The 22385-nt window shown below is 56.2% G+C and overlaps 1 protein-coding gene across 4 annotated transcripts in view; it reads left to right on the top strand.

The window, feature by feature from the left end:
* The window catches only part of KIF21B (kinesin family member 21B), a 50166-nt gene that overhangs the window by 23193 nt on the left and 4588 nt on the right, over positions 1-22385 (top strand). The window contains exons 14-35 of one of the 4 annotated variants that reach the window (XM_043569112.1): positions 205-396; positions 2169-2368; positions 5532-5639; positions 6105-6173; positions 6574-6806; positions 7176-7323; positions 7569-7763; positions 7867-7968; positions 9207-9372; positions 9582-9633; positions 9819-9876; positions 10643-10848; positions 10927-11001; positions 12766-12879; positions 14612-14650; positions 16621-16757; positions 17696-17876; positions 19063-19227; positions 19563-19680; positions 20767-20937; positions 21478-21677; positions 22200-22383. In XM_043569112.1, coding sequence (XP_043425047.1) covers positions 205-396; positions 2169-2368; positions 5532-5639; positions 6105-6173; positions 6574-6806; positions 7176-7323; positions 7569-7763; positions 7867-7968; positions 9207-9372; positions 9582-9633; positions 9819-9876; positions 10643-10848; positions 10927-11001; positions 12766-12879; positions 14612-14650; positions 16621-16757; positions 17696-17876; positions 19063-19227; positions 19563-19680; positions 20767-20937; positions 21478-21677; positions 22200-22299 — 3029 coding nt within the window. In that variant the 3' untranslated portion in view covers positions 22300-22383. The remainder of the gene's footprint in view (positions 1-204; positions 397-2168; positions 2369-5531; positions 5640-6104; positions 6174-6573; positions 6807-7175; positions 7324-7568; positions 7764-7866; positions 7969-9206; positions 9373-9581; positions 9634-9818; positions 9877-10642; positions 10849-10926; positions 11002-12765; positions 12880-14611; positions 14651-16620; positions 16758-17695; positions 17877-19062; positions 19228-19562; positions 19681-20766; positions 20938-21477; positions 21678-22199; positions 22384-22385) is intronic. The other 3 variants (XM_043569114.1, XM_043569113.1, XM_043569116.1) reach the window with 3 other exon arrangements.

Raw genomic sequence — 22385 nt, 5'->3', positions numbered from 1 at the left:
GCCCAGTTCCTGGGCCAGCCTCGAATTTCTGAGGCTGGTCTTTAAATGTGTCACCCCATCCGGCAGCCCCTACCCACCACGGGACTTAACATTCCCTCCAGCCTCTGCTCGCTAACTGGGCGCGGCTGACCAAAGGAAAGCCCCAGCGCCCCCATCCGGCCCTAAGCCCCTGGAACTGGATTGAGCCTGTCTCTGCCCCCACAGAGGTGAACTTCCAGGCAGACCTGGCCGACCTGACGTGCGAGATAGAGATCAAGCAGAAACTGATCGACGAGCTGGAGAACAGCCAGCGGCGGCTGCAGACTCTCAAGCACCAGTATGAGGAGAAGCTGATTCTCCTGCAGAACAAGATCCGAGACACGCAGCTGGAGCGAGACCGCGTGCTGCAGAACCTCAGTGAGGCCACCACCCCGCCCTCGCTTTCCCCTGAGGCCCCTCCCTCCACTGTCACAAGCCCCGCCCAGCAGCTGGCACCTGTGGGATTTACCTGGTCTCCTGGGCAAGGGCTTCTGACCCGTGGACTGTGGCCCTTTGACCCACTGTCATCAATGTCTTAGGTCTAACCCTAGTTTCGTGCTACATTTTACATTTATTATTCTTTTATTGGCATCTTTGGTATTAGAATCCTTTATTTCCCTAGGCACATGGACCTGATGCTCCTCAGCTTTTTTTCTGCATTCAGTTCCTGGAGCATTTTCCTTCGAACCTATTTACAAACCTACTTGTCACATTCTGTCTTCTTTAGACTGCTTTTTAGCAGTAATTCATTCAGTTACTGTTTCACTCATTCATCCACTGATTCAGCAAACGTTTGTTGACTCTGTCTTATAGAGCTGACATTGTTCTAGGTCCTAGAGATATTGGGGTGAGCAAAATCCCTGCATCACGAAGTGTACATTCTGATGGGCAGAGACAGACGTAAATACGATAAGTAAACAGAGTGGGTGACATGTCCGATGCTGATAAGTACCAAGAAAAAAATATACAGCAGGGAAGGAGGTCAGGGAGTGTTGGGGAGCGGGTTAGAGTTTTATAAAGGATGGTCATGGAAGGCTTCACGGAGGAGGTGACATCTGAGCAGAACTTGAAGGAGGTGAGAGAGTGCCAGCGCAGAATGAGCACAGGGCTGAGCATTCCAGGCAGAGAACAGAAGATGCCAAGGCCCTGAAGTGGGAGTGTGCCTGGCATGTTGGTGGAATGACAAGGGACAGAGTGAAAGGGGGCAAGTGGCAAGAGATGAGACAGGAAAGACGGGACCAGGTCATGTCCGTCACTGGAAGGACCTTGCTTTATTCTCTGAGGGAGATGGGAGGGTGTGGAGTTTGGAGAGAGCGATGTGATGTAGATTTTAAAAGTGTTTTGAGAAGAACACTCTGGCTGATGTGGAGGGGAATGAAAGTGGTAGCTTGAGACTAATTAGAAACTGTTACAAAAGATTCTGGTGAATCGTTAGCGGCAAAAAAAGACAGCGAAGAAGAAATAAATAACCGTGGTGAAAGAGGATTTAGACAACATGGGCTTGAGGAGCGGTCCAGTTCTGGATCCATTTTTTAGGTAGAGAAAAAAGCTTTTGTTGACTGGGTAGAAGACGTAAGGTGAGCCAAAAGTGTCTCCAGGGTTCAAGCTTCTGGAAGGATGGTGATGGCATCTACTGAGAAGGGGAAGCCTGCTGGGGTGAGGGGGACAGAGATTGCGAGTCTGGTCTTGTGCCTGTTAAGTTTGAAGTATCTGCTGCACATCCCCAAGGGGACGCCTGTGGGCATTCCGGGCAGCAAAGGTCAAGGGTAGAGAAATCAGTTTATTCCTTCTGCTCTGGCCCGCATCACTGTCTTCTTACTAGCTCTTTCCTTCCCACTGGCCTGGTTCTTTCCTCCAGTTATGGGTCAGAGCCAAGCCAGCAGGAGTGGCCCACAGGACCCTCCCAGGAGGCTCAGAGGTCTCGAGATGCAGACACCCCCTCCAGGTCCAGTAGAAAGTCAGAGCAGGAAGGGGACTTGGCATCTTCCAGTCTGATCCCTTCAGTGTTTAAATAAGAAACAGGCGCACAGAGGCGTGTGACTGGCTCAGGGTCCCGCAGTGAGACTAGAACCCGGGCTCCCGCCCCCCACCCCCCACCATCTGAGCCCGAAGCTGACACAGCACTGACAGCCGCCTCTTGCTGCTCTCAGGCACCATGGAGTGCTACACGGAGGAGAAGGCCAACAAGATCAAGGCGGACTATGAGAAGAGGCTGCGGGAGATGAACCGAGACTTGCAGAAGCTGCAGGCCGCACAGAAGGAGCACGCGCGGCTGCTCAAAAACCAGTCCCGCTATGAGAGGGAGCTGAAGAAGCTGCAGGCCGAGGTGGCTGAGATGAAGAAGGCCAAGGTAGGGGCCGAGGGGGTGCGCAGCAGGGCTGAGGGGTGGCCGTGGGACGTCCTCTTAGAATCCACTTACTGTGTTAAAAATAACCATCGCGATCAGTGTGGAAATCTTCCCGACGCACAGCATTGTGTAATTCAAGCCCGTCCTGGCCCTGGACACTGTCATCTGAGCCGGGTTCATGGTCCAGGGTGAAGCCACCTCTCCCAGTAGAGGGGCAGGGGAGGAACTCGCGGGACGCTGCTCAACACTGCCCCCTGTGGTAGGAAACTGCGCCACAGTTGCCCCCAGTCCTCCCAAGTACATGTGAGGGATCGCCCGGGTGCTGGGCCTTGGCCTACAGTGATAATAATCATTACTGTTGTCTGAATGCTTACTGTGGTCAGGCTCTAGGCTAGTGGTCTCACATGCATGAGCATACTAAGTACTCAGGAGAACCTCATGAAGGAGGCCCTATTATTATTCCCATTTCGTGCATGGGAAAGTGAGGCTCAGAGAGCCAGCTATCCAAAGTTAGCGCTGGGATTCAAACTCACTTCTCTGCCTCCTAAGCTAACTCGAGTCCTGTGTGGCATGGTGCCTTTTCCACTTTGCCGTCACCCAGAGTACTTAGTCTCTGGGGCCTGGAGTCTGCCCCTGAAGCTCTGGTTTCTTGGCTCAGGTCTTCTGCCTCCGATGTCTGAGTATGTTCTTGTTCTGGCCTGCGGCCCGGCACCTCCACGCTCCCTTCGTGTCCTCCCTCCCCCTGGCCTTCCTGGCCCTGCTGTCCTACCCTGGCCCTTAGCCCCTCATGCATTCCAGCTCTCCCCAGCCCTGGGCCAGGCCCTGAAGCTAGACCCCCTCGCAAAACCTGGCATTGGCAGCCGTCCCAGCAAGCTGTGGAGGGCTGGCCTCAGAAATGGGGGCACCAAAGGTGCTTCAGGCTGATGGGACAGCAGTATGGACTTGGGGAGCCGTTAGTAACTGTGGCCTCACCGCTGACTCATGTGTTGACCTGCGTGCAGAGGAAGGAGGCCATGCGCTAGTGATGCATTCTGAGAGGAGGTGGGCTCTGAGCCATCGGGTAGTCCTGGCCACCTCTCCCGGGCACGCTCTGTCTCCAGCCTCAGCTGGGCCACAGATCCAGGGGCTCCATCAGCCTGGCCAGGCTGCTGCTTTACTCAGGTTGGCTGGCCTGACCTGGTCCCAAGGAGTGCCCTCTGGTGGTGTAGAAGGGAGTGACCAGGGGGCCTTGGTTTTTCACTGGGGGAAGCAGCGCACCCATCAAGGTTTGTGTTGTGTAGGCGCTCCTGGGCGGTGTATCTGTGTCCTCACTCTGTGTCTCCCTGGAGGCTCACTGGCTAACGCCCCTGCAGCCTGAGCTGGCCAGTGCACATCCTAGCTGGGGTGACCCTAGATAGAGCCTCGTAAGGGAAGCCTGGTGAAATAATATGATGTCCAGGATATCCAAAGGACCGAGGACCCACCAGTCTTCCTGCATTTCAGTCTCAGGATTGCCAGGGCCCTTCAGCCAGCTGCCCATCTAACTGTGCTCTCATGAGCCCTGGCTAGAGGTAGAAAAGAACCTTCCAGGGGTGCCCCAGCAGGGCCCAGGGTTCTGTTAGAAGGACAGATGGTGCAGCAACCTCGGGTTCTAACCTGATGCCATGAGAGCCAGTGTCTAAGAACCCTCCCGCCTCGGTTCAGCTGCAGTGTGATTCACAGAATTGAACCCGTGTGGGGTCCACGGTCCCCAGGGTCTCCTGGGAGATGAGACAATGCCTCCTACTTCAGATGTACAGAGCAATGCTGGTCTCAGGCACTGTGACCCATGTCCGCACTGCTGTGTGCCTGGGATATGCCTGCCCCTTCTGAGACCTTCCCCTCTGTGCAACTTGGCCACACATGTGAAGTTGGGTGGGTGGGCTTCTGTCTAGGGGTACACAGTTCTTCCCCAGGAAGCCTCTGACCCCTGACCCCAGCAGGTGCTATCTCAGGTTTGCACACAGCTTCTAACATGTTCTCAGGTCAGCCCGGGGCTGTCTGCTCAATGCCAGTTCTTTGGGAAAAAACTCATTCTTGACCTTGAAGACCCAGCAGCTGCCAGCCCTCCTCTATAGATTCACCCCTCAGGCCTGCCCTCTGTGGGAGAAGCCAACCTCACCAGCCCCCAGCCCCCTTGGAGCCTCCTTCCCTCCCATGCCATTTCCACTCGAGACTGTCTTCAGGGCACTGCAGGCTGGTGACATTCCTGGAGATGTCTGAGGCCTCAGTGGCAGAGAAGGATCAAGCTCTGTGTGACTTTCATTACCCTGTCACTTGGAAAGTGTCTAAAACCCCGTGTACATTGCCCTGTCCTTCTTTGGCCACCAGCACTTGGCAGGAGGGGGCGGATGCTGTGAGGTCCCAGGCACAAGCTCTCTATCATGTTGGGTCATCTCTGGCCACTATGATGATGCTCTCTGTGCCTTTGCCACAGCTCTGACAACCCCAGGTTCTAGGCTTTCCAAGCTTTGATCACTGGCTTTGCTCTGAACTGGCATGCGGTCCTCCCTGGGGCTAGAGTAACAGCTGGAGTTTGGGGACATAATGACCGGGGCCAAAACTCTGACTGTTTATTACCAGTTTTATGACTCAGTCATTGGTCTCTCTGGGGCTCACTTCCTTATTTATAAAACGAGAACGGTAATGCCTCTCTCATGTGACTGTCACAAGAACGGTGCCTGGCGTATTGCATGTTCTCGATAAATGGTGGTGGCTTTTATTGTTGTCACTGCGAGCCTGGCCCTGATATGTGGCCTTGACCCCCACCTCAGCCCTGTCTGCAGCTCAGTTGTCAGTGGGAGAGAGGAATGTGCCCCACCCAGGTAGGATTACCTGTCTCTAGCAACCTGGGCTGGGTCTCCAGGGGCCAGACCCAGACCCAGGTTTGGGTAAAAGCCACCAAGAGCTGTGACATTTGGAAGTGGGGGGCCAGGATTAGACCTGGCAGAGTCATTGCACCTGCACATCTGGGCTGGCAGCTTGCCCGGGCATGGGGCAGCTTCAACTACCACGGAAGAGGAGGGGCAGACCCCTGAGCCCCGGGCCACCACCCCTGCCCAACATCCCCAGAGCCAGCTGCTCCCCGGAGGGTATGGGCCCCCCACTGCCCAGACCCCCTCACCCCTGCCATGCCTGCCCGTCCCAGGTGGCCCTGATGAAGCAGATGCGTGAAGAGCAGCAGCGGCGGCGGCTGGTGGAGACTAAGAGGAACCGGGAGATTGCTCAGCTCAAGAAGGAACAGCGGCGACAGGAGGTGCGGGGCAGCCCTTGGGGACCCCCAGCCTCCCTGTGTGCCTGGCTGCCCCTCGGTTCCCACAGCAGGGCATGGAAGGGCCAGGGCACGGCAGGCTTCTGGTCCAGCCCCTCTAGTGTCTGGGGGTGGGGGGCGCAGGGCATGGGGGACCCGATCCCCAGATGGCAGGACCCTGCCCGGGGTCACCAGCAATCCAGAGCCGGAACTGTGCAGCATCCAGCCCCAAGCCCCCTAGTCCCGGATCCCTTGCTGTGCGGTGGAGAAGAGGCTCAGGGAATTGCCTGCACAGAGAGAAGGGTCTGCACTGTGACCTCCGGGAAGGGGAACCAGACTCCGCGTCCCCTTTTATCAATAAGTTTTGGCTACACAGGAATCAGCCCGAAAGCCAGGCCGTCACCTACAGAGGTGGGCAGACCAGGCTGCGGGGCCGAAGTGTGGACCCCAACCCCCTTCTCTCACCCACAGTTTCAGATCCGAGCTCTGGAGTCCCAGAAGCGGCAGCAGGAAATGGTCCTGAGGAGGAAAACCCAGGAGGTGAGCGAGACACAGTTCCCCTTCTCCTGAGTTCCTCCAGAGCCGGGAGGGAACAAGTGCCCGCTGGCAGTGGCCCTGGCTCTCCCTTTTCTCTCAGCAAACACGATGGAGCAGAGCCTGTGCGAGGCCTGCTGTAGGGCCTTGCTCAACAAGAGGGCCGAGGCCTGAAGACAGGCTGCAGGCTCTGGTCCCAAAGGCCTGAGACCTTAATTCAAAAGGTGGAAGTCTCTTGTATCTATTTCATATCAAACAGAGAGCCCTTGGCTCTTTCTCAGTCCCAAGCTCACCCTGGATGGAGCAGCTCCTGTAGTCTCCCCTTCCGGCCCCTCCCCCCCAATGTGGGCCTTTTCACAGGTCCCCGGGTGCCCTGCTCACTGGGTTCCTCTTTTCTTGGCCACAGGTTTCTGCACTGAGGCGCCTGGCCAAGCCCATGTCTGAGAGGGTGGCGGGGCGTGCAGGACCGAAGCCACCCATGCTGGACTCGGGGGCTGAGGTGTCAGCCAGTACCACCTCATCTGAGGCCGAATCAGGGGCCCGCTCTGTCTCCAGCATCGTGCGCCAGTGGAACCGCAAAATCAATCACTTCTTGGGGGACCACCCCGCGCCTGCCGTCAACGGCACCCGCCCCGCCAGGTGAGCCGGGCGGGCAGTACCCTGGCTTCCGTGGGCAGAGCGGGCAGAAATACGGGGGCAGGAGCAGAGAGAGGCAAGCTCAGGGGAAGTGTGGTCCTGTGATGGGTCCCCATGGCCGTTGGCTCAGGGCTGAGGGGGACCACGGAGCTACAGAGGCTGAGAGTGCTCCCTTCCAGGTGGTGGGGGGATGGGGATTAAAGAGTACACTTTTCATGATGAAATAAAATGATAAAAAACATGCATTTGCCCTCAAAAGAACATATTATTAACATTGTTTAATTACAAAATACTATAGAGAACCTGGGGGTGGGGGAGGGAAATGTAGAAAGGGAGTGTTCCCAACCAATTCCCTTTGCCTCTGTCTCCCAGAAAGAAGTTCCAGAAGAAGGGGGCCAGCCAGAGCTTTAGTAAGGCTGCCAGGCTCAAGTGGCAGTCCCTGGAGCGGAGGATCATTGACATCGTCATGCAGAGGATGACCATTGTCAACCTGGAGGCAGACATGGAGCGGCTCATCAAGGTGGGCCTGACCACAAGGAGCCTGGGGCTCCCGTCTCCCCTTCCTTCCCGTCTGCACTCCTCCGCCTGTCCTCTGCCACTTCTGACTCCTCCAGCTCATCAGACCTTCTCATCCCCATTCCGCTCGCTCCTTGTGCCTGCTCTGGAATCCGGAGGTGCAGGGGGACCCAGGGACCCCACCTGGGGGGAGCTGTGGGCAGGGCTGGGCAGCAACCTGAGGCTTGTCCTCCATCACCCTCCCTGCAGAAAAGGGAGGAGCTGTTCCTCCTGCAGGAGGCGCTGCGGAGGAAGCGGGAGCGGCTGCAGGCTGAGAGCCCGGAGGAGGAGAAGGGGCTGCAGGAGCTGGCAGAGGAGATCGAGGTGCTGGCAGCCAACATTGACTACATCAACGACAGCATCACCGACTGCCAGGCCACCATCGTGCAGCTGGAGGAGACCAAGGTGCCCACAGGGTCTGGCCTGGCCTGGCCTGGGCGGAGGCAGAAGGGATGAGGGGGGTGGGGGACAGTCTCAGTGACAAGGGATCTCTACCTCCCCATCGTAGGAGGAGCTGGACTCCACGGACACATCGGTGGTCATCAGTTCCTGCTCCCTGGCCGAAGCCCGTCTCTTGCTGGACAATTTCCTCAAGGCGTCCATTGACAAGGTGGGCCAGCAGCTCACCTCCTGGGCGGGGGGCCCAGCAGTCACAGCCGCCTCCGTGATCTACCCTCATGGTGAAGCACACAGGCCTGGCTCCTGAGCTGCGTCACTTACAGGCTAGGGCAAGCCGCCTCACCCCCGAGCCTCTGATTCCGAAGCTGTAAAGCTGGGGTGATGACAATAGCAAGCTCTTAGCTTGCTGCGTGGCTTTAACAAGATGATGCATGCAAAGGGCTTGGCATGATGCCTGGCACATAGCAGGGCCTCCATTAGAAGTGACCCTACGTGTCTGGTCCAGGCCCATCCACAGCAGGGCTCGAGTCTGCTGGGAGAAGCATGTATCTGTATGTCAGGACAGGGGCAGCGGGAAACAGATAGACCACATTCCACTCAGGAAGATTTACACTCGGACATCAGATCAACCTGTCCTGTGCTCCTGTCCTCTCTCCCTGACAGCTGGCCAGGGGATGGGCCTCCTTCCCCCTGGGGCCTGTGGTCTTTGGGGACAGACACCATGTAGAGTGTCTGGCAAGGTGGTGGGGAGACCCGCTCTGCTCGCACTAAGCTCTTAGCTCTACTCTGTGTTTTAGGGGACTGTGTTAGTCTCCTAGTGCTGCCATGACAAAGGGCCGCAGACTGGGTGGCCTAAACAACACAGATTGATTTTCGCAGTTCTGGAGGCTAAAAGTCCAAGATTAAGATGTCGGCAGGATTGGTTGCTTCTGAGGCCTTTCTCTTTGGTTTGTAAGCGAGTGCCTTCTCGCCTCGTGCAGTTTGCCCTCTGTGTGTGCCTGTGTCTTAACGTCTTCTTATTAGAAGGCCTCCAGTGATACTGGATTAGGGCCCACCCTAAGAACCCCATTTTAACCTAATTACCTGTTTAGAGACCCTATCTCCAAATACAGTCACATTCTGAAGTCCTGGGGGTTGGACTGTCAGCATGTGAATTTGGGAGGGTGGGGGCACAACTCAGCGCATAACAGGGGAACGTATCTAAGGCGACCTCTCCTGACATGTGTACACGGGGAAAGTTAGAAGGGTGGGGTTGCATCTCTGGTCTGGGGCAGGTACGAGGGTGATGTCTAGGAGTTAGCCCAGGTCTGGGACAGCAGGTACACGGGTGATGTCTGGGAGGGCCACCCTCCAAGGTGCCTTGGGAGCAGGTTGTCTGAGGGTGGTGATGAAGGTGCCCACAAAGCCAGGCTGGGAATGGTAACCCCTGGCCTGGTTCCTTGCCCATAGGGGCTACAAGTGGCACAGAAGGAGGCCCAGATCCGGCTGCTAGAGGGACGGCTGAGGCAGACAGACATAGCGGGTTCCTCCCAGAACCACCTGCTCCTGGATGCCCTGCGAGAGAAGGCTGAGACACACCCTGAACTGCAGGCCCTCATCTACAACGTGCAGCAGGGTATGGTGGGTGTGGGAAGAGGCCTCGAAGCTCCTAGATTCTTCTAGTGCTCCTAGCTCCATTCCCTGGGGCGAGGGGACCTTCACCTCCCCAGAACTCTCCCAGAAGTCCCAGTCTGATCCCACTGGGTGAGGTGTGGGAGGGAGGCCATCCCTTCTCCCCTCACTCTGGTGGGGCCTCTCATTACTCAACCCTCCTCCCTTCCACAGAGAATGGTTATGCCAGCACAGATGAGGAGATCTCAGAGTTCTCTGAGGGGAGGTGAGTTCCCAAGCCATGAGTGAGAGGACAGCTCATAGCATGAACGTGGGGCTGGGGGTGGGGGTTGCCATAGGGTCCCAGGGCTAAGCCTAGATTTGGGGGCTCTTTGGAATCCACGAGTTTAAGGCTCAGAGAGCCAGAGGACAGGCTCTCAGTATCCTGAACTCCCTCTGCTTCTTCCTTAGCTTCTCCCAGTCATTCACCATGAAGGGTTCCACCAGCCATGATGATTTCAAGTTCAAGGTGAGCCCCATAGGAAGGCAGACAGGCTGCAGCAGGGCCAGTCTCCCTGTAGCCTGGTCTCCTGTCTTTCTGTAGCTCTGCCCCCACCCCCCAGCCCTGACCCAACAATATTGCCTCCAGCTGGGATGGAGATGCCCTGGGTTGGAATTGGGAGGTGCTCGGATATGTAACCCTGGTTACAACCCAACCCTTTTTGAGATAGGTGGAAGGTGGGAGAAATGGCTGGAGTCACAGCCTAATGATGTCACCAGAGCTAGAGGCCCTGCTTTCAAAAATTGCCCCGTTCCCCACCAGACTCTGCCTCATGCTCTGAGTCAAAGACTAACTTGAGACCTCTAGCTATTCTGCATGCAGATTATTGATTCAATAGTATGGGAGTCAACAATGGGGGAGTTCACCTACCAGTGAGGGGTCAGTTATTAATCTGAACCAAGAAAAAGAATTTATTAAAGAGAGAAGGGTAGGGACTGCAGACTGGGAACAGTGAGTTGTGCATAGTTTTTGGATAAACTGATTAGCTGGTGACCAGGAAAGAGGTCAGTCTGGGCATTCTGTGTGTGCAGAGTCCAAATAAGGGCAGTACAACCTTTTCAGTTGCTTTGGATTCTCTACAAGTCTTGAGAGATGGTCTCTGGGTGGTGTTCACCTGGATCTTGCATTAGTGGTTTCACCATCGGCCAAGTGGCACTATTTCCTTCATTAGAATTCTCCCAGCTCTCCTGTTATGTTTGGGCAAGTTGGTTCACCCCAGTCCTTCTGTTCCCAGGGTGAGCCCAAGCTGTCTGCCCAAATGAAGGCTGTGTCGGCCGAGTGCCTGGGTCCCCCACTGGATATCTCCACCAAGAACATCACCAAGTCCCTGGCCTCCCTTGTCGAGATCAAAGAGGATGGAGTGGGCTTCTCCGTACGAGACCCCTACTACCGGGACAAGGTCTCACGCACCATCAGCCTGCCCACCAGAGGCAGTACTTTGTAAGGAGGAGGGCCAGCCATGTGGGTCAGGGTGGGCAGGGAGTTAGGTCTGGGCCTCACTGGACTCTTCTGTTCTAGCCCCCGGCAGTCTCGAGCCACGGAGACATCACCGCTGACCCGAAGGAAGTCGTATGACCGAGGGCAGCCCATTAGGTGAGAGCATGTTCCGGAACCTGCACCAGAGTCACTGCCATCCTTGGATGCATGAATCGCTGTGATGTTCTACTCTGTAGATAATCAGGCATACTTTAATCTGGGCTGGTCTGACTAAGTCATTCAGCTTCCCCCAGTGGCCCCTTTCCCATCCTGGCAGGCATGGGCTCAGGAAATATCATCTCCATAAGCACCTTGAACTGGATGGCTAAGCCTGCTGCCCAAAACTGTTGACTGACACGAGCTCAACATTGGTGGCTTTGTCGTGGCTTCAACGAGTCATTGTACTGATATGCTTCAGCTCCTTTTCATAACCACGGGTACTTGGGAGGTCTCAGCCCTTTCTAAAGTCTTGTCATGTGAGGAGCGTAGAAGTTTAAAGAAAAACCAGGAAATGATTGCAGAATGGTGGCCAAGTCTCTGATTGGTTAGCCATTCATAGCACTATGACCCACAGAACTTCTGCTGGTCACCAGATGCCTCCTGGGGTCATCTGGCATGCACTTAGTTTTCAGAGAGCTTTGATGCTTTCTCCAAGTCATACAGCTTTGTACTAGAAGAGCAGGGGCTCAAGATGACCTCTTGCCACCACGCGACCTGATGGGAGGCAGGAGGATTTGCTCAAGCTCCCAGCCCTCCTTCCAGTCCAAAGCCGGGACAGATGCCCATACCAGTGGCTTGTGGTGGGGGCCTTCAGTGGGGAGGAGTTGCATGGATATCTGTTTACTAGGGGCCTCACAGACCATCATCACTTCACCCGGGAACTGAGAGAACACACTTGAGCTGCGGTCTGAGGGCTTTAGGCTGAACTCATGAAGACCCTTCAAAGGAAGGGAGGGTGTAGGTCAAACCCGATGACAGCTTTCCAAGGAGAGGAAATGTTGGGCTATTGCAATGGGGTGGTACAGTGAAGTCTTGGACCCTTCCCTGACGATACAGTCAATCCTCAGTATTCATGGTACTTAACGTTCTATCTAGTCACTGTGAACATGGAATTAGTTCACTGAACTAATACTGAACCACTGCTTGTGGGGAGATTCAGGGGTAGGTTCCGGAGAGCTTCCGGTCATGACATTTTTGTCAGCCAGTCGATATAGAACCTTGTTTTATGTGTGTTTCTGTTTAAAGACATCCCATTTAATATATATTGTCAATTCATTAACATTGAACTTGCAGCCAACAGCACTGTAACTCACACCTGAATGAAGCTTTTCTAACACATGTATTTTCTCCATAAGACACATTTCAGCCTTCGTGTGCTTAGACACGTGCCAGACAGCCCTTCGGGACTATGCTTTGGGGGTATTTTAAGCAGTGAAATCACTAACAAAAAGCACAAAATTGCAAAAAACATGGCCCTAAATAGACCACAAGAAGGCCACTTGTTTACGGTAGGAGAGCAAGAAGGCAGAGGGACGCCTCATTTGACCTCTGCTGAGAAGGTGTGCATCTGGGGACTTGAATTTTTGGCTGCTCTGCTCCATGTCTGGGAATGACCCCAAAGCACTGTGAGAGTTAATTTGGGATCACAAATACATTTTAATGCGCAAGTAAACTCCCAGATACAGAAGCCATGAATAATGAGGATGGACTGTTTCAGAACGGCATCCAGGAGCTTAACCCGGAGCCGGGATCATTGCACAGCAGGCCCCGCCCTGCAGGCCTTAGAACCAAGACAGAGGTGGTGCGGGAAACAGTGCGCGTGTGAGGCTGTGGGCTGGGGGTGTGGTCACTGACAGATGCTGCTGTGTCCCCACTCGCCAGGTCCACAGATGTGGGATTCACGCCCCCTTCGTCCCCTCCTACTCGGCCCCGCAACGACCGTAACGTCTTCTCTCGTCTCACCAGTAATCAGAGCCAAGGGTCAGCACTGGACAAGTAAGAGCCAGGGCGGGCCAGGGAGGGCGCTGCAGAGGTGGGCTGATCCTTGACGCAGGCAGGGTTGGGGCAGCCGGCAGACCCTGACCACGCTGCTCCAGCCCCTCTGAGAGACGAGGTTCTGAAGCTCTTCTGCTGGTGTCTCTGTTCTTTCTATTCTAACTGTGGACCCTTCCTCCCCCCCCCCCCCCCCCAGAATGCTGGGACCTCAGGAGAGGGCAAGAAGGAAGCCACAGGGACAGGGGGCAGTCAGGTGGGGATGTTCACACAGGTCAGCACCCCCCCCCCCCATAGGGCCTCACCAGAACTGTGTCTTGAATCCTCTGCTGATTCTTCGACTCTTGGATTCTTCTCTGAAGCCCCTTCCTGGCACTTCAGCCACTCCCTCCCTGCCACACATGCTCAGGCGAGGTCCCAGTGGCCCTTGTGCACTGTCCCAGCAGAAAGGGACTCCCTAATTGCCTTCACATGGCAGGATCAGCCCGACTGATGTGTTCAGCTCCCACTGGGCTGCTGTGACTACGGATAGTCGAGTGGGTATTAACAGCAATCCTGTGCGTTCAGAAAGTGCCTTCGCTGTGCACCCTGCTTTCATATATGTGATTCACGTGGACTATAATCAACCATGAGAACTCTCTTCCCTATTTTACAGAAGAGGAAATGAGGTTTAAAGAGGCCCAAGGACATTTACCTAGAAGGTGGCAGACTTGGGCCCAGAACCTGGGGCCTCTGACGTGCTCCAGCATACGTTCCTCCCAGTGGGACTCTGCCTTGGGAAAGGGGGGACCCTGTCCTCCCCGTGCTCCTCTCTGTGCTCCCTACACTCTGGACCTTGCCCCAGCCCTCTGCAACTCTCTGCAGCCTCTGAGAGGGCTCTTCTCTTGGCTCCCTAAAAGCATCTCTACCCTGGCAGGGAGGAAGGCGGCAGCGCTGTTGTTCAGGGCAGCCCAGGCTAGAAAGTGCTAGCTCTTGCACCTGGTACCTGACATCAGCCCTTCTCCACAGAACTGTCTCTTGCCGGGTCAAAATACTGCTCCCTCCCCAAACCCACCTTGGCTCAGTTTCCGTTTCAGAAGGAGCGTACGGAGCCTGGACCAGGTCCACCAGGGTGCCCCCACCCCCACCATAGCTTTACAGTCAGCAGGTCCCTTTTCCGGAAGCATGGAGGTGGGACTCTGGCCATTCCAGCCTGGTTGTCTTGCAGACCTTGGCCCTGTCCAGTGGACCAGATCTTGGGGCCCAGGCATGGTATAGACTCAGCTCCTAGGCCCATCCCAGCGGTCTTGCTGGGGACAGTGGGCTTTGTAAATAAGTCCCTGAGGAATCGCTGGAAGAAGCCAGCTCCCGGGGGTGGGGGGTGGAGGGGGTAGATAGGATCAGGCATGGCTTTTGGCCTCAGGCATGTAGGAACGTTGCTGGGGCAGGGCAGGGTGTTCCCAGCTTGTACGATGGGGCAGCCAGGGGCTTGGAACCAGCAAATGACCCACGAGCTGAACGTCGCCCTGGAGCGTGGCCCTCTCCTCACTCCTACCCTGTTAGCTGAGGGACCCCTGGCGGCCGGCCCCTCCCCACCTCCTCTCCTGCTTCCCTTAGCGCCCTTGCCCTCTGCCTCTCCCCGCTGCCCTTGAAGAGAATAACCTGCCCTCTGACCTTCCACGCTGCTGCTGCCTCTGCCATCCCTTCGTGTGTTTTCCTCTCTCCCCTAATCCAGCTAATTTTCTGCCCTCCCCAGGTCTGATGACAGCGACTCCTCTTTGTCGGAGGTCCTGAGGTACACACAGAATGTCTCCCGTGTTGGCTTCCCAGCTCTCACTCTCTACTGTCCCCTCTCTGCCTCTTGCTCCACCTCCCCTCCCGCCTGCACACCTGAGTCCTCAGCATGCCGCCCTCCCCACTGGCCTGCCTCTTCCTCCCCCATGGTTCCTCCCTCTCAGGGTTGCTGCGTGGCCTCAGACTGGCCAGGCCCGGCTGGAGCTGGGGGCTTGGGGAGGGGTGCACAGTTGCTTGCCACAGGCACTGTTCTCTTCTTATCACCTGGGCAGGGAGGGGGAGAGCATGGGAGCCCGGGGTTGTCTGGGGCTGGGACCGAGCTCTGCTGAGGGGCTAGGGTGAGGGGGCAAGGCTGTGGAAAGCCTGGGGGCCTGTAGGGCCCAGCTGGGCAGGGGTTGGTGGCCGTCCCCAGCATCCTTATGACTTGCTCAGCTTGTGCCAGTGAGGTGCACATTTCAGACCTTGGCTCTGAGAAGAGCAGCAAGGGGGGAGGTGCCTGCTGCCCACATCTCCTGGTACGTGGACCTCGGGTGCTAGGAGACCTCCTTTCCCAGCTTTGGGATGACCAGTGGCCAGTTTCTCCAGCTACCCCAGCATAGCACCCTACTACGAGGAGCATGCCCTAGGACCTGGTGGGCCTGAGCTCCTGCTGGGCGGAGAGCCCCCTCCGGCTCTCCCAGTGCCCACTGCTCACTGCACCTGCTGCCCGGGCTATTGATGTCTTTGCAAACCTGCCTGCAGGGAGCGAGGCTTTACCACCGCGAGAAGCTAGCCAGACTACCAGCCTCTCTCATAACCTTAAAGAGGGTTATCCTTGTGATATACTTTCCACAGCAGTCTTGGGCTTTTTTCCCAGCCACACAGCTGGGCCCAAACCAGTGTCCGAAGCAGGTATCTTTGGGGGCTCGTGTGTGTGACATCCAGCTGGCATCTGGCCCTGTCTGATTGCCATCCTTGCAGGGGGGCTGGCTGAGTCCATGGGGGCTCTGACCAGCACTGTGGGAAGAACACTGGTCACTTCAGTAGCCCACAGGCCACGGCATCACTGTCAGGATCATTGTTCTCTTTGGAAAAGAACTAGAACATATTTTTAGACTTACACATAACTTGGCCAGGGTCTCATTCCAAAAGACCCTCATTGAGAAAAAAAAAAAAAACATCCCCAGAACCTCCAGCAGGCTGGCATAGCAAAATCCTCTTGCTCACTGAGGACAAGCCTTATTCTCCCTCCCAGAATGTTCGTGGGAAATGAGGAGGTGCTTCTCCAGGTGTATGTGGCCTCATTCCCCAGGGGGCCTCGACATCCCTAACCCAGAGCTGAGCTGAGGGCCCCTAAAGGGATTAAATTAGGCCTTTGTAAATGACAGTCACAGGTCTGACCATGCAGGTCCAAAAGGGGCTCATGGGTGGGCGGGAGTGTATGTGTGCACACTTGCACACACGTGTGCATTTATCAGCCCCAGAAGTCACTGACAGATGACACCGAGGTGCTTGGGGGGGTGACAGCCCGAGCATCCTCCCTCTCTGCACCCCTCACCTCACCCTGGGTTAACTGCAGCAGCAGGGAGGAGTCATAGTTGCTGCAGGAGCCAGTGTAGCCCTTGGGCCTCTGCCCTGCCTCGCCGGGGCGTCCGTGCATTTACGTCTCAGGATCTGGTCGGGTGGGCATCAGATGGCAACTCCCCATGGGCAGGGCCCACGTCTCCTTCCTGCTGTGCCTAGCACACGGTTTGCTCCCAGAAGTGCTCAAGATGGTGACTGACAGGCTGTTGTGCAGACAGGCCCTCCCCACCTGCACAGCCTATTCCCAGCTCTCAGGCACTGAGGGCATTTGGCCAGAGTCTCTGGGGTCTCCTTCATTAGGCCTTAGTCCTCTCTCCGTTCTGCCCCCTCTTATCTGTGTACCTCACTCAACCCGGCCTCAGTCTTCCCGGCTGACAGGTGCCCCCTTTCTCCCTCTCTCCTGGGAAGGGGCATCATCACCCCCGTTGGAGGAGCCAAGGGTGCGAGGACAGCCCCACTGCAGTGCGTCTCCATGGCCGAGGGCCACACCAAGCCCATCCTCTGCCTGGACGCCACGGATGAGCTGCTGTTCACAGGATCCAAAGGTGAGTAGAACCCAGACTGGCCTGGTAGGGTTAGGTCTCACACCCATCCCTGCTTCCTTTGCCAGAGTGGGCTGTAAAGATGAAAACACAGAGCCCCCAGGAGTTGAGGACGTGGGGTCGGCTTGCTTGCTACCTTGTCTCATGGCTCTTGCCTTGGCTCAAGGATCCCTGGCTTGGGTGCCCCTGACCAAGTCTCCCCTCATAGCTCATCCTAGTGGCTCCATCCAGCATTTCCTTCTGAAGCTTCCTCAGAAATTCCAGGAAGCTTCTCAGGTGCCCCACCCTGTCTCCTCATCCCAGTCCCCCAACACTACTACCCCCTGACATCTACCCCAGCACTTTCATCTAAGAAATCCCTATGATCTTGGCAGTGGGACCTCACACAGTCACAATTACTTAATCACGGCAACAAAATCAGAAAAGTCTTACCAGCAGAAAGAACAGTTCTGCAGTAGACCTGTCAATAGAAAGACAGTCATATACATATATATTTGCACGGCGAGAAGGGGCCGAGTTGTCAATCCAGGTGTGATCTGTTGATTCCAAGTTTTCTCCGTAAGATTTGCTCGCCGTTTGTTCATTGATCGTGTCAGCTATTAGCAATTGTAGGAATAGACACCAAAAGCTTAAGAATTTTATTTTAGCCCAGGGCACCTTGGCCACACACACAGAACTCTGGTCTTTGTATAGAGTTTGCTTGAGAAACCCTGGCCTAAAGTTCTAACGGACTTCTCGCCGGGGTTTTTCTGGGCGCACACACACCACGTGAGCATGCACGAGCCCATCTTTCTCTCCCTTAGACCTAGGGCTCCTCCCTCTGGATGTTTGTGGACCGTCTCCCCCATCCTCCACAACCCCCGTGCAGGGGGAGCGTGCATGACCGGCTCCTGCTAACGGACATCTGCCCTCCCCCCCGCCTCTCTCCCTGTCCCTTCCAGACCGCAGCTGTAAGATGTGGAACTTGGTCACGGGCCAGGAGATCGCGGCGCTAAAGGGCCACCCCAACAACGTGGTGTCTATCAAGTACTGCAGCCATTCCGGGCTTGTGTTCTCCGTGTCTACCTCCTACATCAAGGTGTGGGACATCCGGGACTCCGCCAAGTGCATTCGGACCCTCACGTAGGTACTCCCCCAGTTGGCTCGTGGTGGTGGGCTGGGTGCCAGCACTCAGCCCTGGTGACCTACTCAGTATAGCCCAGTCCAGCTACTTGGACAGGGAGGCCCTTATAGTCATATGGATTTGACCTGAATCTGGGGGACAAAGTGAGATCCCTGGGCTAGGGGACAGCGTCCAGGGCAGCAACTTGAATGAGCCTTTGCACTGTTTGGCCCCCTCGCTTCATCTCAGCCTCCCGGGCCCTGGTCCTGGGGTGTGCTGGGCGGCCCCCTGTGAGTCTGAAAGGGGAGCCGGGAATCAGGGTGGCCCCAGCAGACGGCAGCAGACTCCAAAGCCGCGCTGGCCACCTAGCTGCCTAAATGAGTCGCCAGAGCTGGTCCTGATCCCCAACCCTGATGGGCTCAGGTGGACAGACGTGCGGGAGACAGAAGTGAGACAAGGGCTCCTGCAAAGTGAAATTGTTTCCTAACAGAAGTCTTGCTCACCCTGTGTTTACGTTATAAGCTGTCATCTGTGATTTAACTTGATCCTTTCAAAAGAGTAAACACAGAGGATTTTTAGGGCAGTGAAACTCTGCTGTGTGAGACTATAATGGGAGATACAGGTCATTACACATTTGTCCAAACCTCACACCATGAGTGAGCCCTCAGGTCAGCTGTGGACGGCGGGGGATTATGATGTGTCCATTTGGGTCCGTCGGTTGTAGCAAACACACCCTTCTGGTGGGGATGTTGGTAAGGGGGGGAGGGCTGTGCATGCGTGGGGGCAGGGGATATGGGAAACCTTTCCCTCAATTTTGCTGTGATCCTGTAATTTCTCTAAGAGTAGTCTTTTTAAAAAACCAAAGAAGCACAGGAAATAGAATGTGTATTATCACCTCTTTTTAAAGAGGAGGAAACTGAGACTCAGAAAGATTAAGCGTTTTCCACCAGACCCCGGTTCAAACCCAGTCCCCTGACTGAGTCTTACCGTCTTTTTCTGCTGGGTGGGGAGTGGCACTATCACCATTGGTCTCCCCCACGTCAGACTAGAAACTTCTAAGAGGAGCTTGGCTCCTCTCCGTCGGTCAGGGAAGACTTCTTGGAAGAACTGGGTTATCAGGCCTGGTCTGAGTGAGGTTTGCTCGGTTTCCTGCCTGTGTGGATGGACCGCTTTGATCTCTGACCTTGCTTTCCTTGCTTGTGGCAGGTCCTCGGGCCAGGTGACCTCAGGTGACGCCTGTGCTGCCACATCCACCCGCGCTATCACCAGCGCTCAGGGGGAGCATCAGATCAACCAGATCGCCCTCAGCCCTTCAGGCACCATGCTGTATGCTGCCTCGGGCAATGCCGTCCGCATCTGGGAGCTCAGCAGGTCAGGGAGATGCGTGGAGGGCAGCAGGGGGCTTGGCGTGGCGGAGGTGGGTACGCTGATCGCGGCTCTGGGTGCCACACTCCAGGGCTGACAGGACCCGGGGGTCCTCTGCTTCCCCGTGCTGTCGGCCTTGTGTCCCTGCTCTGAGATGCAGGTCCTGTGTTCCCCAAGATCCCTGGGACCCAGGACAGCTTATGTCTAGATTGTTCATCTTGTTTTGAGGGAGGGAGAGTACCCTGGCCAGATCTATTCATTCCAGGATGGACCCGGCCACCACAACCCAGGGTTCCCTCTGATCTATCTCCCCCCACTGGCGGGCCTCTCCCCACCCGCAGGTTCCAGCCCGTTGGCAAGCTGACTGGCCACATTGGCCCTGTGATGTGCCTGACGGTCACCCAGACCGCCAGCCAGCATGACCTGGTGGTGACGGGCTCCAAGGACCACTACGTTAAGGTACCTCCCTCTGCGCCTGGGGCAGGGGGTGGGGGGCATTCTCTGCGTTTCTTCTGCCTGCTCCCCCCACCCCGTCGCCTTGGGAATACTCATGAAATATAATGAGACTTCTGGGGATTTATGCTGAAGAAATCACCCCAAAGAAGCAAGCAGGTGTGTGCAGAAAGTAGATGGCATGGGGCGCCTGGGTGGCGCAGTCGGTTAAGCGTCCGACTTCAGCCAGGTCACGATCTCGTGGTCCGTGAGTTCAAGCCCCGCGGCAGGCTCTGGGCTAATGGCTCAGAGCCTGGAGCCTGTTTCCGATTCTGTGTCTCCCTCTCTCTCTGCCCCTCCCCCGTTCATGCTCTGTCTCTCTCTGTCCCAAAAATAAATAAACGTTGAAAAAAAAATTTAAAAAAAAATAAGAAAAAAAGAAAGTAGATGGCAGCGATATTTTGTAAATGGTGAAGAATTTAAAACCACTAAATGTCCAAGGGTCGAATAGCAGTCACATAAATTAGGGAAAACCTGCTGAATGGGCTGCAGCGCACCTACTAAAATGATAAAATGAGAACAAAACACAAAGGATACAAAACAACACTAATTCCGTTTGCTCCCCGATTACATCATTGAAAGCTATATGTACACAGTCAGAAACTGGAAAGCGGTGGAGAAGCAGAGGGTGGTCGGTGCTATGATGAATGTTTCTATTTAAAGTACAAGTAATATTTATTACAAAATAAAAGGAATTTAAAAGGAGGTTCACACCCCAAACCCACCTTTCTCCAGATCGGCTGCATGTTGAGCTGTGTTAATTTCAGCCAGTCTCCCCCTACCCCTTGCCCCAGTCCCCTTAGGAAGGGTCAAGACCCGAGCCTTCAGAGGCCTCTGTCCTTGGAAGAAGAAGTGTTCCTCCGGGACCCCTTTCCTGCTGGGGACACCTCTCTCCCCCAGGACAGTGGCTACTGCCCTGGGCCGGGCAAACTGGGTCTGTGGGTTCCTGGGGACCACAGTGCTGTGTGATAGCAGGGGGGTGGCCCTGGCCCTGGCCCTCCTCCCTCTGTCTCTACTCCCTCGGGCCCTCCCTACCAGCCTCTCCTCCTGCAGATGTTCGAGTTGGGCGAGTATGTGACCGGCACCATTGGCCCCACCCACAACTTTGAGCCCCCGCACTATGATGGCATCGAGTGTCTTGCCATCCAGGGAGACATCCTCTTCAGTGGCTCCCGGGATAATGGCATCAAGAAATGGGACCTGGAACAGCAGGAACTCATCCAGGTATGGAGGGTGGAAGGGAAGGGGGGGGCGCTAGAGTGGGGCTGTTCCCCAGTCCAGGCAGGGCCTTGGGGACCCAGGGTCTTGGGCCAGAGCCTCCTCAGCTTTCCTGTTGTCCACCCTCTTCCCCTTTGTGTCCACTCCCCTGCCTCCCTGCAGCACCACCCCCCCCCCCCCGATTTTCCCCATTACGCAACAGCTTTCAGGAAAGGGGGCTGCTCTCAGCCACTAGGTTTGACTCTAAAGCTGAGTCACCATGTTCCCTTTCCTGAGCATTTAACCCTGGGAGGGCTGAAGAATTCTCCACCAGTGCAGGATCTTGGGTTTGTCCCGGGATGGGGGAGCACCAAAGGACCCATCTCTTGGCCCCTGCACTCCCTACTATGGGCCCGCCTGGCCTGCCTCCTGGACCAGTGATGCCTACCTGGGGACCTCAGAGGCAGAGGGGATCCTGGTAGCTGTCCTTCGTGGCACAGGGTCCTCTGCTGGCTTCTGCCCACTCAGCACTGGCCCCAGCCCTCACTGGCGCTGTTCCTTCCGCAGCAAATCCCCAATGCACACAAGGACTGGGTGTGTGCCCTGGCCTTTGTCCCGGGCCGCCCCATGCTGCTGAGCGCCTGCCGCGCGGGCGTCATCAAGGTCTGGAACGTGGATAACTTCACGCCCATCGGAGAGATCAGGGGTCACGACAGCCCCATCAACGCCATCTGCACCAATGCCAAGCACATCTTCACTGCTTCCAGGTGGGTGCTGGGCAGAGAGGTCTGCTTTTGTTCCCCACCCCGGTCCCCGGTGTGGGCAGGGCAGGCTGGGGAGCCTCGGGCCCTCCTGCAGCTATCCTAACAGGCTCGGTTCTTGGAGCAGACCCCACAGCGCCTGCTAGCCTGTGCTGGCCTTCAAAGAGTGCCCAGCGGGGACAGGGGAGCAGGAAGGTGCTGGGCCTCAGGTCAGGACTCACCCCCTTATCTGCAAGCCTTTCCTGCCCCTCACAGAGCAGCCCCCACCCTGCTGTCTTTACACCCCCCCTCCCCCATCCACGAATCTCAGACCACAGAGCAGGCCTGCCACCCCCTGGACTCGCCTCTCTCCCGCCCCAGCTCTGGTCCCCATCCAGGGGATGGCCAGGCCCTCTGTCCCACAGGGGAGCTCCTCAGAGGGGTCTCTTCTTTTTCCTTCTCGTCCGACCATGTCCCTTCTCTCCCCTCTTTCCCTCCCCATGTCCTCTTGCCTCTCCTCTCTGCCTCCCTGCCTCTCTCCCCCAACAGTGACTGCCGGGTAAAGGTGTGGAATTACGTCCCCGGACTCACCCCCTGCCTTCCTCGCCGGGTCCTGGCCATAAAGGGCCGAGCCACCACCCTGCCTTGACACTCCCCTCCCGTCTCCTCTCTCATTCCCCCCTCTTTCCTTTTCCCTCTCTTTCTCCACTTCGGTCTGAGCTGCTTCTCAACGGT

Source organism: Prionailurus bengalensis, chromosome E4 (genome assembly GCF_016509475.1).
Source record: "Prionailurus bengalensis isolate Pbe53 chromosome E4, Fcat_Pben_1.1_paternal_pri, whole genome shotgun sequence".
Lineage (NCBI taxonomy): Eukaryota > Metazoa > Chordata > Mammalia > Carnivora > Felidae > Prionailurus > Prionailurus bengalensis.
This window is presented reverse-complemented; position numbering and strand designations above follow the sequence as displayed.